At 46.7% G+C, this 15,549-nt stretch overlaps 1 protein-coding gene across 1 annotated transcript; it reads right to left on the bottom strand.

Annotated features, from left to right (window-relative positions):
- Positions 1-700: 700 nt before the first annotated feature.
- VMA21 (vacuolar ATPase assembly factor VMA21) lies at positions 701-15,335 on the bottom strand. Its single transcript, XM_075539033.1, has 3 exons — positions 15,181-15,335; positions 1,966-2,075; positions 701-937 (listed from the first exon to the last, which is right to left on the bottom strand). The coding sequence occupies exons 1-3, from the start codon at positions 15,231-15,233 to the stop codon at positions 795-797; spliced, it is 306 nt and encodes a 101-aa protein (XP_075395148.1). The 5' UTR covers positions 15,234-15,335; the 3' UTR covers positions 701-794.
- Between the last annotated feature and the right edge of the window lie 214 nt (positions 15,336-15,549).

Here is a 15,549-nt window from a genome sequence, read left to right as displayed (position 1 = left end):
ATCGTCTCAATAACCCTAGCGAGCAACCGTCCTCGGCCCTCTGCATTACTGAGAATCAGTCGGGAGTGGTTTTAGGTCGCACACACCAAAAGGCTGGCCAAGGTAGACTGAAGCCAGGGTCTCACGGACCCTCGGACAATATGGAGCCGGGAACTGCTTTGTGCTCTGTCGCTTTGAATAAACCATAGAGTCCTTTTATCATGAAGGGAGGTACAGGGGAAGCTGAGTTTCCCTACAAAAATCATATACAGCAAGAATCCCACTGACGAGGAAGTATGCTTTATGCAGAATTCCTCAGCAGCACTTAGAACAATTCCAGTGTCTACAATTTAAACAACTTTTTCTAGGAAATTTAACAATAACAACAAACAAACAATGGCCTGGTGCTTGTCATGAGTTTGGAAAAAAATGTTCCAGTGTACAGCACAGTCTGGAGTTGCTTTTCCGTCAATTCTACAGCTATCCAGAGGAGTGCTAGGCAAAACCAACTCTATACGATGGAAATGTTACAAAACACATGAAAAAAGATGGAAATGCTATTAAAACTCAGCTTTGTTGCAAGAGAATGCAATTCTTCCCGGAACTACGTGGAACTCGTTTATGGTTTCCAAACTCTTTATCAGCAAGAGGCTCATCAAGTCAAAACGGATTCTACACACCACGGGGGAAGAGGGCCCACATCGATGCTAGTCAAACATGCCACATTCTCTCAATTTTATTACAGCCACCACAACCCCAAGTGCGTTTGCATTTTACAAGAACTGGTTGCGTGTTATCCAAAGGTGGTGTCCTCTTTAATCCTGTTTGCCTTCGCGCCACTGGCGTGAGCCTTCATTCCACGCCACGTACAGAAAGAGAGCCAGCACCACGTGAACAGCGACCACGGCCACAATGGCAGCATAAAAATAACTGTCCCGATTGGACATGCCCAAGGCGCCTATAAGAGAAAAGGGTTTCCATGTTGGTCCAGATGTTACCAAAATATGAAAACAAAACATACAAGTTTTACAAGCTACATCCTTATGAAGTCAGGAGTCTAGGTGGTGCAAACGTTTTCGATTGCCTGCTAACCTACAGGTAGGTGGTTCGAACCCACCCGGCAAGTGCCTGGAAGAAAGCCCTGGTGATCCACTTCCATAAAGAAAAATCGCATGGATAAGTCCTATTCTGTCACACATGGGCTTTCCCTGTACTTTAACCTAGTCGAGAGGTGATCAATTAAGTAACTACTCAAAGATATGGGGCTCTTCTATGTACTAGGAAAAAATGTTTAAAGAAAACTATAACTACAACTTCATCTAAAGCCTGGAACAGCAAAAACGTAATTTCATTTTCTCTTCCTCCCAATGCCTGCCGCAAAGGAGGTGGGGGGGGGTGTCAGTTGGTGCTGAGTCAATCCAACTCCGGGGGAGCTCGTGCCACGCCTATGCTGGGCTGTGTATCAGACAGTTGTCATCCACAGGGCTTTCGTTCACTGACTGATTTGTGGAAGCAGATCACCAGGCCTTTCTTCCTACTTCATCTTAGTCTGGAAGAACTCCAAAACCCACATGGCATCATAGCAACACGCACGCCTCCACTGACAGATAAACAGTGGCTGGGCATGACGTGTGCTGGTCAGCAATCGACTGAGTCTCCCACAGGAGGGTGAGCATTCTACCAAGGCCCCCACCAAAAGGCCATTCCTTAAATTCCACTTCCCATGCCAGCCAAGTACCTCTCTTAGCAACACCAAAAGAAAGGCTCTACAAGTGATTTCAGAGAAGGACGAACAAAGACGTCACCAAAGTTGAAATAGCTGCAAGTGATGAAGCAGCCCGTTTCTCAAAGCAAGACTCACTGTGAGCGTGTTTACAAACAGCACAATGCGGTGGAAGAAGCACAGTGAAGACTGCCCAGTTTGCAGAGACAAAGAAATCAGAGAAATCGAGTGGGAAATGTCTTATTGTATGAGTTTAGCATTACCTTCAAATATGTACGACTTAGTGGTGAAGTACAGGCCGATGGGAACTGTGATCATCAAGGCCGTGAAGAACAGCAGCGTCTTCAGAGTTGATGCTAAGGAACTGTCACTCCTGGAAGAAATCATACAACAAAAGTCAGCACTCGCATCCAGCCCTTCCTGAGCAGCCGTGTGCCCAGGCTCCAGGCTCCATGCAGTTACAGACCAGAAATGGAGCCACAACCCCGCAGAGAACTCTGGGTGAACTTGGATGATCATAGGATCGCACCATTGGCACCTGCCACTTCCTACTGACTACTGCTAAGGTCCAGTACACACGTGTGCAAATCACAATTAACGCATGCACAACCCCAGGCGCTCAGAAAATCTCATGGGTGAGATGGATACTGGCCCGATACGACATGAACCACCCCTCCCCCCCAAGAGAACCATGTGGCTGCAGTCGCCGCATCCTGCCTCGAGAGCCTTCTTACCTGGCAGCTCCACTTCAATGGACACTTCGCCAAACCAAATGGCTGCATCACAAGCGAGATGTGACCACATTCTTTAGTCAGTGAATTCTACTTCTCCTCAGATTATTTTAAAATCAAATACCACAAGGGACAAAGTTTTGTTCTGAAATGCAGTGTAGTTATTCTTAAGAACATAACTTTTCTCAAATTACTTCAAAGATTTAAATAAAAAGAAATAGAGTAAGCTGCTTTTTAAAGCATCCACCCGCAGCACAAACATTAAGAATACCATGAAAGTGACGGAGCATGGTAGTAGGGCAGGAGGAAAGTCAAGGGAGATGGAGGAAAGAGCTAGGAGTCAAAGGGCATTCTTGGAGGTCTAGATAAATACATGTACATGCAAATAAATATAGGAGGATGGGGAAATAGATCTATGTGTCTATATTTATAGGTTAAGTATTAAGGTGGCGGAAGGACCTCGGGCCTCTATTCAAACACTCCCTCAATGCATGAATACTTTCTTTTATTAAATTTGAACTCTATGATGCTCACTCTCCCGACACAACTGCTGAAGCCAAAGTGGGTGAACAAGTAAATGTGGTGAAGAAAGCTGATGGTGGCCGGCTATCAAAAGAGATAGTGACTGGGGTCTTAAAGGCTTGAAGATAAACAAGCGGCCATCTAGCTCAGAAGCAACAAAGTCCACATGGAAGAACACACCAGCCTGTGTGATCGAGTGGTCCCAAAGGGATCAATTATCAGGCATCAAAGAACAAAAAATCGTCTCATTGGCTGCACACCTCCATGATACGATCGCTGAAGACAAATGGGTGCATAAGCAAATGTGGCGAAGAAAGCTGATGGTGCCCAGCTATCAAAAGAGATAGTGTCTGGGGTCTTAAAGGCTTGAAGGTGAACAAGCGGCCATCTAGCTCAGAAGCAAAAACGCCCGCATGGAAGAAGCACACCAGCCGGTGCAATCACGAGGTGCCAAAGGGACCAGGTATAAGGCATCATGCAAAAAAAAAAGATATATGGATGTATATATGTGTGTGTGTGTGTGTATATATATACATATGTATATATACATACCATATTGAATGAAGGGGGAAGTGCAGAGTGGAGACCCAAGACCCAAGTGTCAGCCAATGGAGATCCCCTCATAGAGGGGTTTAGGAGAGGAGATGGGTCAGTCAGGGTGCGAGGTAGTACCAATACAGAACACAGTTTTCCCCCAGATCCTGGATGCTTCCTCCCCCAACTACCATGATCCGAATTCTACCTTGCAGGACTAGATAGGGCAGAGGTTGTACACTGGTACATATGAGGGCTGGAGGCACAGGGAATCCAGGGTGGATGATACCTTCAGGATCAAGGGTGTGAGGGGCGATGCTGGGAGAGTGGAGGGTGAGTGGGTTGGAAAGGGGAACTGATTACAAGGATCCACATGTGACCTCCTCCCTGGGAGATGGACGGCAGAGAAGGGGGGGAAGGGAGACTCCGGATAGGGCAAGATATGACAAAATATCAATCTATAAATTACCAAGGGCACATGAGGGAGGGGAGAGCGGGGAGGGAGGGGGGAAAAAAGAGGACCTGATGCAAAGGGCTTAAGTGGAGAGCAAATGCTTTGAGAATGATTGGGGCAGGGAATGTACAGATGTGCTTCATACAATTGATGTATGTATATGTATGGATTGTGATAAGAGCTGTATGAGCCCCTAATAAAATGTTTAAAAAAAAAAGAATACCATGAAAGAAAAGCTCGGTAATGTAAGCGTTCCCATACCAGGAAAATAATTTCTACAATGATCTACATTGAGGGATATGACAAATAATTGCAATTATTCAAAGGCAGATTCAATTATCTGACCCAGACCACTTGATCCTTTACAGAAAAAAATCACTGCCCTCTAAGGTACTACCCATCAGGTATCGAATATATGCGCATGAAAGAGAACTCTAGATGAGGTACTCAAGCGGAGTTGTGGGTTCCATTTCCCCAATTGTCCTCAATGTCATGTCAACTGCCTTCTCACTAAGTCGCTATGCACATCAGTAGCTGTTGCTGGCAAGGCCAAAGGAGCAACACTTCCTCACAGCAATGCCAGGGCCCTGACACAGTCGCATGCCTCACCTGTTAGGGAAGCAGCAGGCCCTGGAGCTTTCCCTCATTTACGTGAAGGGCCCTGGGGGCGGGGAAATTAAGCAGCTTCAGACTACCTCAACACACTTTGAACTGCCTCCCCACTGGTCACTTTACCTTTGTCTTGTGTAATCAACAGTGCATGTTATACATTTTTGCAAGATGAGCAGTCCAGTCCCCAGACAGTCTTTCCCTAAGTAAGTACACTATTTCATTTTTCCCATTTTTATTGTGAAGTAAGTAAACGTCTTTGGAGCATGGCATCCAGGTTTACATTCAACACCTCATCAAGCCTTCTATTGCTCTGACCCGGTCCTATTCTCTCACTCATACACACCCCACCCCACCCCGCTGCCCCAATTCTGCCTCGTACAGTAGCCCTGGTGGCACAGTAGGTTACTCTTTAGGGCGCTAACCCCAGGGCTGGCCGTTTGAAACCCACAGCTGCTCTGCTTTCTACTACTGAAAAGAGGTGTCGCCTGGAAACCCGTAGGGCAATTCAACCCTGTCCTATGGGCTCACTAGGAGTTGGGATGGACTTGATGGCAGTAAGTTTGGTTCTTGATTCTGGCTCCCTCGTGTTTCACGCTGTGATTCCCTTCACCCAACTATACCGATTTTGAAAAACATCTACCGACTTTAAGGTTCTCAGGATAAGAATCTCATGGAAGCATCATTTAAGGAAACTCTTTTCTAAAGCACGTGCAACCTAAGGGAGAACTAAATGGACCCTTGAGGAAAATGGGATGTCGCGTCACAACCTGAAAGTACAGAATACTGTGGACAGACAGTTCACCACATTCCTAAATCAACGGAAACATCTTTGGACAATGTTTTTAAAATCAACAAAGAAGTCACCAGGAGAAAGGGTTGCATCTTTTTTTTAAAATTGTGTTTATTCATTCACCACCTTTATCTGCATCAGCATCAGATAACTCCCAGAACCCTTCAGAATCTGATCCCTCACAGTACCAATGAACTTCTTGCCAAACTGCCGGCAGACGCTCTTCTAATCAGATGTCATTCTCATTGCCTTCAAAGTCTTCTTGTCAACCCCTTAGAAACCACTTCAGAGGACTCCCCTGGGTCTTTCTCCCCAAGTAGAAGCTGGCCACTTGCAGACATTTGTAACTGCTGCCAACGTCAGTGGTCAGAGTGGCGTGGACTCATGAATTCCAGCACGGCACCCATTCATCCCACTCTCTGGTAACTCTTTGCCTGGGTGGTTGACTGCTCATCTAGTAGCTGCAGCCTGGACGACAGGCTGCCTATAAAAAATTTTATTTTAAAACTCACTGCCAAGTCAATACCGACTCATAAAGACCCCCTGTGGGTATCTAAGCCTGTAACTGTTTATACGTGAAAAGTCCCAGCTTTCTCCCAAGAATCAGCTGGTAACTTCAAACTGCCAACCTTGCGGATAGCAGCAGCCCAACTGGTCACTACACCACCAGGACTCCTAGGCCACCCATAGACGAATATAATTTTGAAAAAAAAAAGTTTCTTGCTAGTAGCCATAAAGTTGAACATTTTAAAAGACTTCTTCAAAAAGAACCTCTCTCTCCCCTACCTAGCCCTTTATACAATTTAGCCATAACATGAGTCCATCCACCCCTTCCTATTACTGAGATGAGTACTTGGTTTTTTACCTTTTTGTTGTTTTGTGGTAACTTACTTAAAAATCAGCACTACGACCACAGTAAGCAAGCCCCATCATGCCCAGTGGTAGCAATTGCTAGTGTTCACCCCTAACACAACTACTACTGTCCTAATGAAAGAAATGTCAAAAGACATCGGGTGCTCAGTTACAGTAATTACGCCCACTGCAGAGATCCTGAGTTGAGATGCCGTGGGGGGCAGATTCACAGAAATTAACCATCTTTCGCTCCCAGTCATCTCAAGTTGCCAGCCTATAGTGGCTCCCATCCACTCAAAAAGGCCACTTCTTGATGAAGGTAGAAATCCAAGTGAGACCCACCTCGAAATCTGTCATTTACCAGAAGCTCCACTTTGGTCTGAAGTGCGAGAGGGACGGCTGGACTATGTTCCCTGTGAGAAATACTCCAGCCTTTCATGTCGTTCCCCGGCTCAATCCATTTCGAAGTAGGCCCAGGGCACACACTCATTTTCTTCAGCTCCCTTGTTCCCCTCTTTTCTAGCAAGCACAGCTCTTCGACCTCAGATTCGCTCACTGCCACACCATTGCTAGGTGGCACAGGACTTACATTTAATTCCTGACATGCTTCTAACGGCTCAAAGATTTAGACTGAGAAGAGGGAAATGTGCACAGTATCAGCAGTTAACTGGCTGACTTTAACAAAGACATCACAAAATCCAAATGTGAAGCATACAAAGCCCCAGTCTTATATGTTCACAAGCATTTAAGGGGAATTCAGAAAGTTGGTGGGAAAATTCCATTTACGTGTCATTCCATTTTTGCCTTTTCAAAGTCCCCTTGCTTGGCACTGTTCAAAGACACTGGCGTCGATAAGCCATCAAGACGCTATGAAAGAAGCAACCCTAACACAGCTTATGGCTTCACCAAAGATGATCAGGATTCCGGCATTTAGTTGTTGAGCTGCAAGCGATCGTCTCTCAGTTCTGCTTTGTTGACGCCTCCAATTAAAAGCCAGTCAGAGGGCAGCTGTGAGGATGTCAACGCAGATGGACGGATAGCTACTCTATGCTCTTTATGCCGGTGCCGTCTTTCCTTTGTTTGCACTGCTGATCAATAGCACATGATTTATTGGCAGGCTTCAGTAGGTTCAAGGCTAAGCATCAGGGAATAATTATCACCTTAACAGGAAAAAAATGCACAATTTTAATGGCTTGTTGGCCAGTGACCGGGATGCTGCCAAACTGGACCCATGACTTCTCTCCCTGGTTTACACCCTTCTTAAATACAAAAATGAGCAAAAGCAAGCACGTGAGCGGAGCTGGAATTCACTTCTGGAAGCGACACAAGGCACCTGTAGTATAGCACACTGTGCCAGAGCCCCCCAGGCATTTTTTTGGAAGGCATAATGTAATTTCTCCACTGTCTACGTGTGTGCATGTGTTATTGGGGGTGTAGTGGTTACACATCAGGTTGCTAACCACAAGGTCACCACCAGCCGCTTCGTGGTGGGGGGCAGGGGGGAGCAGCAGCTCACGCACCCACAGGGATACCCTGTCCTTGGAACTGACTCAATGGCCGTGAGCTTGGGGTTTTCAACTACTCATTGTGGGGGGACCAGTAAGGATACACCTTTCTCTTTCTGGTAATCTTCAGCTGGCGGCCACAGTGAACTGTTTTCTGTAGCCAAAGAAAGGAGGCAGCCCAGCCTCTATGGACCTCTGAAGACTAACGGCAGGTTTGGTTTGATTTGGGACACAATTAGCTGGGAGGTTTCTGGCAGCCCAGAAAGGGGAACATCTCAACTTTGTATTGATGATCTTCAAACTTTTTTGACCCAGTACAACTGCTGACCCATTGGTAAAACAAGTGTTTTGAATGTCTACCCCAATTTAGATATGCACCGCTGCTAAATTTCACAATTAAAAATGAAAATACATAATCCCTACTGCCATGGACTCGGTTCTGACTCACAGTGCCCATGTAGGGCACACCAGAACTGGCCCTGTGGATTTTCGACGCTGTCAATCTTTACGGGAGAAGCCAACCTCACCTTTGTCCCAAGGAGCAGTTGGTGTGTTGAAACTGCTAACCTTGTGGTTACCAGCCCAAAGCATAACTCATTAAGCCACCAGAGCTCCTTGAGTCAAAAAAGAATGGGCAGCAGATGTGGGGGCTAGGGAATGTATACAGCCCGTGTTGACCACAAATAGCTGAGCCCTGCAAACACATACCACACACAGGAGCGAGCCCGGGCTACTGTGCCCAGGGGCTGCAGAAGACTGGCTCCTGCATGATCACCCACAAATCTCCGAAGCTAGAATGATGCAGCAGGCACTTGCTGTCCAGCTGCCTGTCTCCAGAGACACCCTCAGCAACTTTCCCTCCCGCAGTCGGCCTGCCCTGGCTCCCATGGGCTTTGCACTTCTCTAGTGCTTCGGAGCCACCTTTCTGTCCCTGCTCCCAACACTTCTACGGCTGAGGCCACTGGGTCAGCAGGAGCCATGGCTGGGGGCCTGGTGCAGTGGAGGCAGGGGGCCAGGCCGTCTCTCATGAGTAACAGGATTCCTTCCCCTTGCTGCCCAGGGCAGGGGCAGAGCAGGACCAGAAGGTTACTGAGACAGGATCGGCACTTCTTAGCAAACAGCCCAGCCACTATCCCCCATTCTTAACTGTCATTATAACCTTACAAGACGTCCCAGGTGGGCATGCAGTGGGACATAGCTGGAAGGGGCCGTCACACAGTGCACAGTGGGATGACCAAACCAGTTGCCATCCAGTCAATTCCAATTGATAGCGACCTCATGTGCATCAGTGAAACTGCTCTGGAGGCACCTCTGGGTAAACTTGAACCTCCAACATTCAGTTAGTAGCTGAGCGTTTTAACACATTAAAGACCGGATTTTTTTTTTACCAACTTACCCAAGTGACCGTGTATTTTTTTTGGCTGGTGGGTTTTTTTTGCATTAAACCATATATGGGTTTATATCTCATCACCGATTATATTTATTTATAGCTTTCAGGTTTTGAATATAAAACATCTCACATTACGAAACAATATTTTTGCAATGTACACGTAACAGTATTATTTTTTTTGAACTATAATTTTCATGAAATTATAAACTTCTTGTAAAAATAATCAACATAATCCATATTACGTTGAAAAATTAGAAGAATCAGGACTAAGAATTTCTTCATGTCTTTTTGTGTAGCGGGAGACCACTTGAGCGATTTAGGTGATGCTTTGCATTTCACTAAGGTTTGATCATTGTAAGTGCACAACTCCTTGAAAAACAATTCAAACAAATAACTATTTGATTTAACCAAAATGGTAAATAAACAAAAAGAACATGAAGACAATCGAGTTTGATACATTCACTACTGATGTAAACACCTACATAAACGAAGTAGTTAAAATATATCCAAGCACATCTGAAGACAGCGTGTAGAAATCACGAGTTATCTCATGATCTGTCCACAACAGATGGCGCGCGAAACACACATAAACTTGGGATACATCCGCAATGTTTAAGCTTGTATCACCCCAACACAGACATTGAGATTTTGATAAATTATCTACATACATGCTACCGATAGACCTAAGACAAACAAGAATAGCTGTTAAAAAGAAATTATAAATGGATGTTCTGTTCCTTAGTTACTTCAATAGAACTTTGCTGTTCACCTGATCCCACCACCCCGAGGCAAAGCACTGGGGGAGTGCAGCGGAACAGCAAGGAAATGGAGTAGCAAGGTCCCCAGGGAATGCTGACAGTGGACTTTGGGGCCAGGGCGTGGTGCCCCAACAGACTGGACTGGAAAACGCTCCTAAGGGCCAGGAAACGATCCTTGAACGAACTACAAGCCTTTCTTTTGTGAAGTGTTTTGTTTTGTTCTTTGTCAGTGGTTTGTTTTTGTCATTTTGTTGTCTGGTTGTATACTGTTGCTTTGTTTTCCTCTGTCTTGTTTTCGTGCATGTTAGTGTCTCCACAGGTCTGTCTGAATAGGACAGGCTGGATGAACTATCTGGAGGAAAAACAACGGAAGGGGTAGGGGGGTAAGGAAGTGGTGTTAACAAACACAGGGACAAGGGAACAAAATGGGACCCAAAATGGTAGTGAGGGGGGAGTGGCAGGCCTGGTGGGGAATGATCAAGGGTAAGGTTGTTTAGAGAAGAGGTATAGCTGTAGCCCAGGTGGGGACGGAGCATGGTAGTGGGGCAGGAGGAAAGTCAAGGGAGATGGAGGAAGGAGCTGGGAGTCAAGGGGCATTTATGGAGGTCTAGACAAAGACATGTACATGCAAATATATATATATATATATATATATATGGATGGGAAAATAGATCTAAGTGTCTACGTTTATAGGTTTAGTATTAAGGTGGCGGAAGGACTTTGGGCCTCTACTCAAGCACACCCTCAATGCACGAATACTTTCTTTTATTAAATTTGCGCTCTATGATGCTCACTCTCCTGACACAACTGCTGAAGTCAAAGCGGGTGAACAAGTAAATGTGGTGAAGAAAGCTGATGGTGGCCGGCTATCAAAAGAGATAGTGACTGGGGTCTTAAAGGCTTGAAGATAAACAAGGGGCCATCTAGCTCAGAAGCAACAAAGCCCACATGGAAGAACACACCAACCTGTGTGATCGCGTGGTCCCAAAGGGATCAGTTACCAGGCATCAAAGAACAAAAAATCATATCATTGGCTGCACACCTCCATGATACGATCGCTGAAGACAAACGGGTGCATAAGCAAATGTGGCGAAGAAAGCTGATGGTGCCCGGCTATCAAAAGAGATAGTGTCTGGGGTCTTAAAGGCTTGAAGGTGAACAAGCAGCCATCTAGCTCAGAAGCAATAAAGCCCACATGGAAGAAGCACACCAGCCGGTGCGATCACGAGGTGCCAAAGGGACCAGGTATAAGGCATCATGCAAAAAAAAGAATATATATATGTGTGTGTGTGTGTATGTGTGTGTATACACACATATATATATATATATATATATATATATATATATATATCATAGTGAATGAAGGGGTAAGTGCAGAGTGGAGACCCGAGGTCCAAGTGTCGACCACTGGAGATCCCCTCACAGAGGGGTTAAGGAGAGGAGATGGGTCAATCAGGGTGCGAGGTAGTACCGATGAAGAACACAGCTTTCCCCCAGATCCTGGATGCTTCCTCCCCCCAACTACCATGATCCGAATTCTACCTTGCAGGAATGGATAGGGCAGAGACTGTACACTGGTACATATGAGAACTAGAGGCACAGGGAATCCAGGGTGGACGATACCTTCAGGACCAGGGGTGTGAGGGGCGAGGCTGGGAGAGTGGAGGGTGAGTGGGTTGGAAAGGGGGAACTGATTACAAGGATCCACATGTGACCTCCTCCCTGGGAGATGGACGGCAGAGAAGGGGGGGAAGGGAGACTCCGGATAGGGCAAGATATGACAAAATAACAATCTGTGGATTATCAAGGGCTCATGAGGGAGGGGGAACGGGGAGGGCGGGGTAAAAAAAAGAGGACATGATGCAGAGGGCTTAAGTGGAGAGCAAATGCTTTGAGAGTGATTAGGGCAAAGAATGTATGGATGTGCTTTACACAATTGATGTATGTATATGTGTGGATTGAGATAAGAGTTGTATGAGCCCCTAATAAAATGTAAAAAAAGAAAAGAAAGAAAATGATTGGGGCAAGGAATGTACAGATATGCTTTATACAACTGATGTATGTATGTGCATGGAATGTGATAAGAGTTGTATGAGCCCCTAATAAAATGTTTTAAAAAAGGAAAAAAAAAGAACTTTGGTGTTCAAAGAATTACACAACCCCCATTGTCTAATAAACACAAACTCCTTACCTTTCAGGGAGCACCAAGGGGAGCAAAGTAACCAAGTCCCCGAGGAATCCTGAAAGTAGACTTCTGATTTGGAGGACAGGGCTTAGCACCTCATCAGACTTGATTAGAAAACATACATAAGCTCAGCAGACAGACCTGGAACTATTGGCGCTTTTTTTCTTCTTTTGCTTATTTGCTTTTGTTTTTCTTTCACCCTATATGTATCTATATAAAACAGACAGAACGAAAAATCCCGAGGACTGGTGGTTGTGGGGGCGGGGGGTGAGGGGAGACATGGGAGAAGAGGAGCGGGGAGGGGGAGTGGGGAGCCAATAAACTCAGGGATAAGGGAACAAAAAGAGATCTAAAATTGATGGCAGGGAGGGCATATAATGTTTGGTGGGGTTTGCTCAAGTGCAATGTATCCAAGTGGAATTGAGCCAAATGCAGGGTGAACATGATAGTGGGACAGGAGGAAGGTGAAAGGAAAGAAGTAGGAGGCAAAAGCTATTTAGAGGTAGAGCTATAGGCATGTATATATGTAAATATATTAATTTATAATGAAAGGAATAGAGACCAATGTACATATAGATTAAGCATTAAGATAGCAGACAAGACTTTGGGCCTCTATTCAAGGCCTCCCTAAACACAAGAACACTTTGTTCTAATAACCTGGCACTCTTTGATACACTCTCCTTTCTGACATGATTGAAGACAAAATGGGTGCATAAGCAAATGTGGTGGAAAGTGGATGGGGCCGGACTATCAAAATATATAGCGTCTGGGGTTTTAAAGGCTTGAAGTTAAACAAGCAGCCATCCGGCAGGGAAGGAAATAAGCCCACATGGAAGAAGCACACCAGCCTGTGTGATATTGAGGTGTAAACGGGATCAGGTATCAAAAGATCCAAAACAAACAACTATGCACTGTGAATGAGGGGGTTTGGAGTGGAGACTCAAAGCCCATCTGTAGACAATTGGATATCCCCCTCACATAAGGGTTTTATAAGAGATGATTCAACCAAGGTGCAGTATAGCACCAACGAAAACACATCATTCCTCTAGTTCCTGAATGCTTCCTTCCGCCCACTACCATGACCCAGTTCTACCTTACAAATCTGGCTAGACTGGAGAACACACACTGGTACAGATAAGAGCTCTAGACACATGGAATTAAGGACAGATAACCCCCTCAGGAACAGTGCCATGAATAGTGAGTGATATTATGAGGGTAGGAGGATGGTTGGGTAGGGAAAGGGGGAGAAAAGTGGAACCCATCACAAGGTTGGATAGAGGGACAACAGACAGTGAATGATGCAAAATAATTGAATTATATAATTGATCAAGGATTCACGAGGGTGGGATGGTGGAAGGGGAGGGGGAAAAAAGAGGAGCTGATACCACGGGCTCAAGTAGAAAATGTTTTGGAAATGATGATGGCAACACATGATGATGGCAGCATATTTATGCTTGATATAACTGATGTGTGGAATGTTATAAGAGCTGTAAGAATCCCCAATAAAATTATTTTTAACGGTCAACAGAATCACAATCCCACCACTTAAAGGCCACCTTTGCATTTTGCATGTTAACTTCTAGGGCCCACACAGTCTGCACAGTCGATGAACTTGGAGTTGATTTCCTTTCAGTTCCTTCTCGTTTCTGTCTCTACCTTAAGTTTCCAACCGTCTATTTGTCTGGGTAGTCGTGGTGGTTGTGTGCCACTGAAGAGATTCCAGTGATATAGGAACTGCGCCGTAGGGTTCCCCAGGCTGTGATCTTTACAGAAGCAGCCCATGTGGCGCAGTGCGTTAAGTTAACCGAAAGGTGGGCCAGTTTGAGCCCACTCACCACTCTGTGGGGCACACAGCATCAACAAAGTATGGTGGAAGGAGAGCTCAAGGTCTGTTCTCCCTCGGATCAGATCCACTGGTGAGTTTCAACTGTTAACCTTTCAGTCCACACCCATGTACTTAATCGCTCTGCCACCGAAGCACCTTCATGTGTCTGGGCCCTGGGGTGTTGGGCTGCTAATTGCAAAGCCACACACTTGAAGCCACCAGCTCTCCTGAGGAAGGTGAAGTTACCGTCTCAGAAACTCACATGGGCTGGGAAAGTTCCACCCTGACGTATAGGATCGAAATGAGTGGGAATGGACCTGGTGGCAATGAGAACTTGTAACCTCACAAGGAGGAGACTAAGGTACAAAGGTAAACAAACCTAAGTGTACAAGCTTTGAAAAGCCAGAAGACATCCTCTAACTTTTATAGGCCATTTTCTCCTTCGTTCCCAGTCCCCAAGTGCTGCAGCTGGTGGCTCTGAGTGTGCAGGGCAGCCCAGGGAGGACAAACCAAGGGAAGCGATGGCTTGCCTGAGTCAGTGTTGCTGACACTTGTTAGAAATGAGGAACTGGGCAAGGGCAGAGTTAAAGCTGGCCTCCCGCAAAGGACAAAGTTTCAGTCAAAACTTACTGAGTCCTCAATCTGAACCCACAGAGAGCTCACCCGCTTCCTATCACCTTTTGCAGCTAACACCTAACAACAAGCAGACAGAGGTCACCACAGTCCCTTTGGGGGCAAGGAAGACTTAAAGTAAAGCACATATTCATTGTAAATTCCACTAGGAAACACTAGAGTCTGAGCAGGCGAGGTACTCTATTTTAATTCTACATAATCATAACCTAAAGGTTGGTGTCCTCATAGTACATGGTGGGGAAAAAAACGCACATGGACACTGAGAGGGCGGGGAAAGCCCCCCAGGGTTGCAAACACAAGCTTTGGAGTCAAGGGGCCTGACCCAGCGCAGCTCAACCACTTACCAACTCTGAGTTTGTTGTTAGGCAAGTTCCTTATCCTGCACCTCAAAACCAGGAAGTGAAGTCCTTTCTTACTTCAATGAGTGTCTAGCACACAGGGTGTCTCACCCCCGGGGACTGGCGCCCAGCCCCATGTCCTAACCTGCTTCCTGCTCCCAACTTCTGCCCTCCACCCCCCACCCCACCCTGCCTGGGACTGCCCTTGCCCCCTTCCACCTGCGTCTTCCCACAGTCCAGACCTCCCGGTGCATCCCCGCCCAACCCCCGGACAAAGACATCCAGCAAGATCGCTCCCAGGGCCGTGCAGGGCCGCCGGCCAGAGCCCACCGCGCCGCGCTCGGGATACCTGAAATCGGGCGGCTGCAGGGCGTTCAGAGCCGCTTTGTCCAGGCGCTCCATGGCGGCACTGGCCGGCAGCAGACACGAAACACAAGACACCGGGCGCGGGGCGGCGGGACCCTCTGGGAACTCGGGAAACAGGCAGCCGGAAGTGGCGGTGGGAACAAGGCGCAGGCGCGGCGCACGGAGATGACGCAGGCGCGGAGCGGGGCGGGTGCTCACGTGACTTACCGGCCGGAGCTGCGCGCCGTACGTCCTGGTAAGGGCGGTCTGCGCTCGAGGAGCAGTCCGGGCGAGTGACCCAGCCACTCCACGTTGAGTCGGGCTTTGCCGCGCAGCATGGTTCTCTATGGCCGACGATGGGGCCTCCTTCCCC

The sequence above is a fragment of the Tenrec ecaudatus genome, chromosome X, assembly GCF_050624435.1.
Source record: "Tenrec ecaudatus isolate mTenEca1 chromosome X, mTenEca1.hap1, whole genome shotgun sequence".
NCBI lineage: Eukaryota > Metazoa > Chordata > Mammalia > Afrosoricida > Tenrecidae > Tenrec > Tenrec ecaudatus.
The sequence above is the reverse complement of the archived record's forward strand: the minus strand, read 5'-3'. Positions and strand labels throughout refer to the sequence as shown.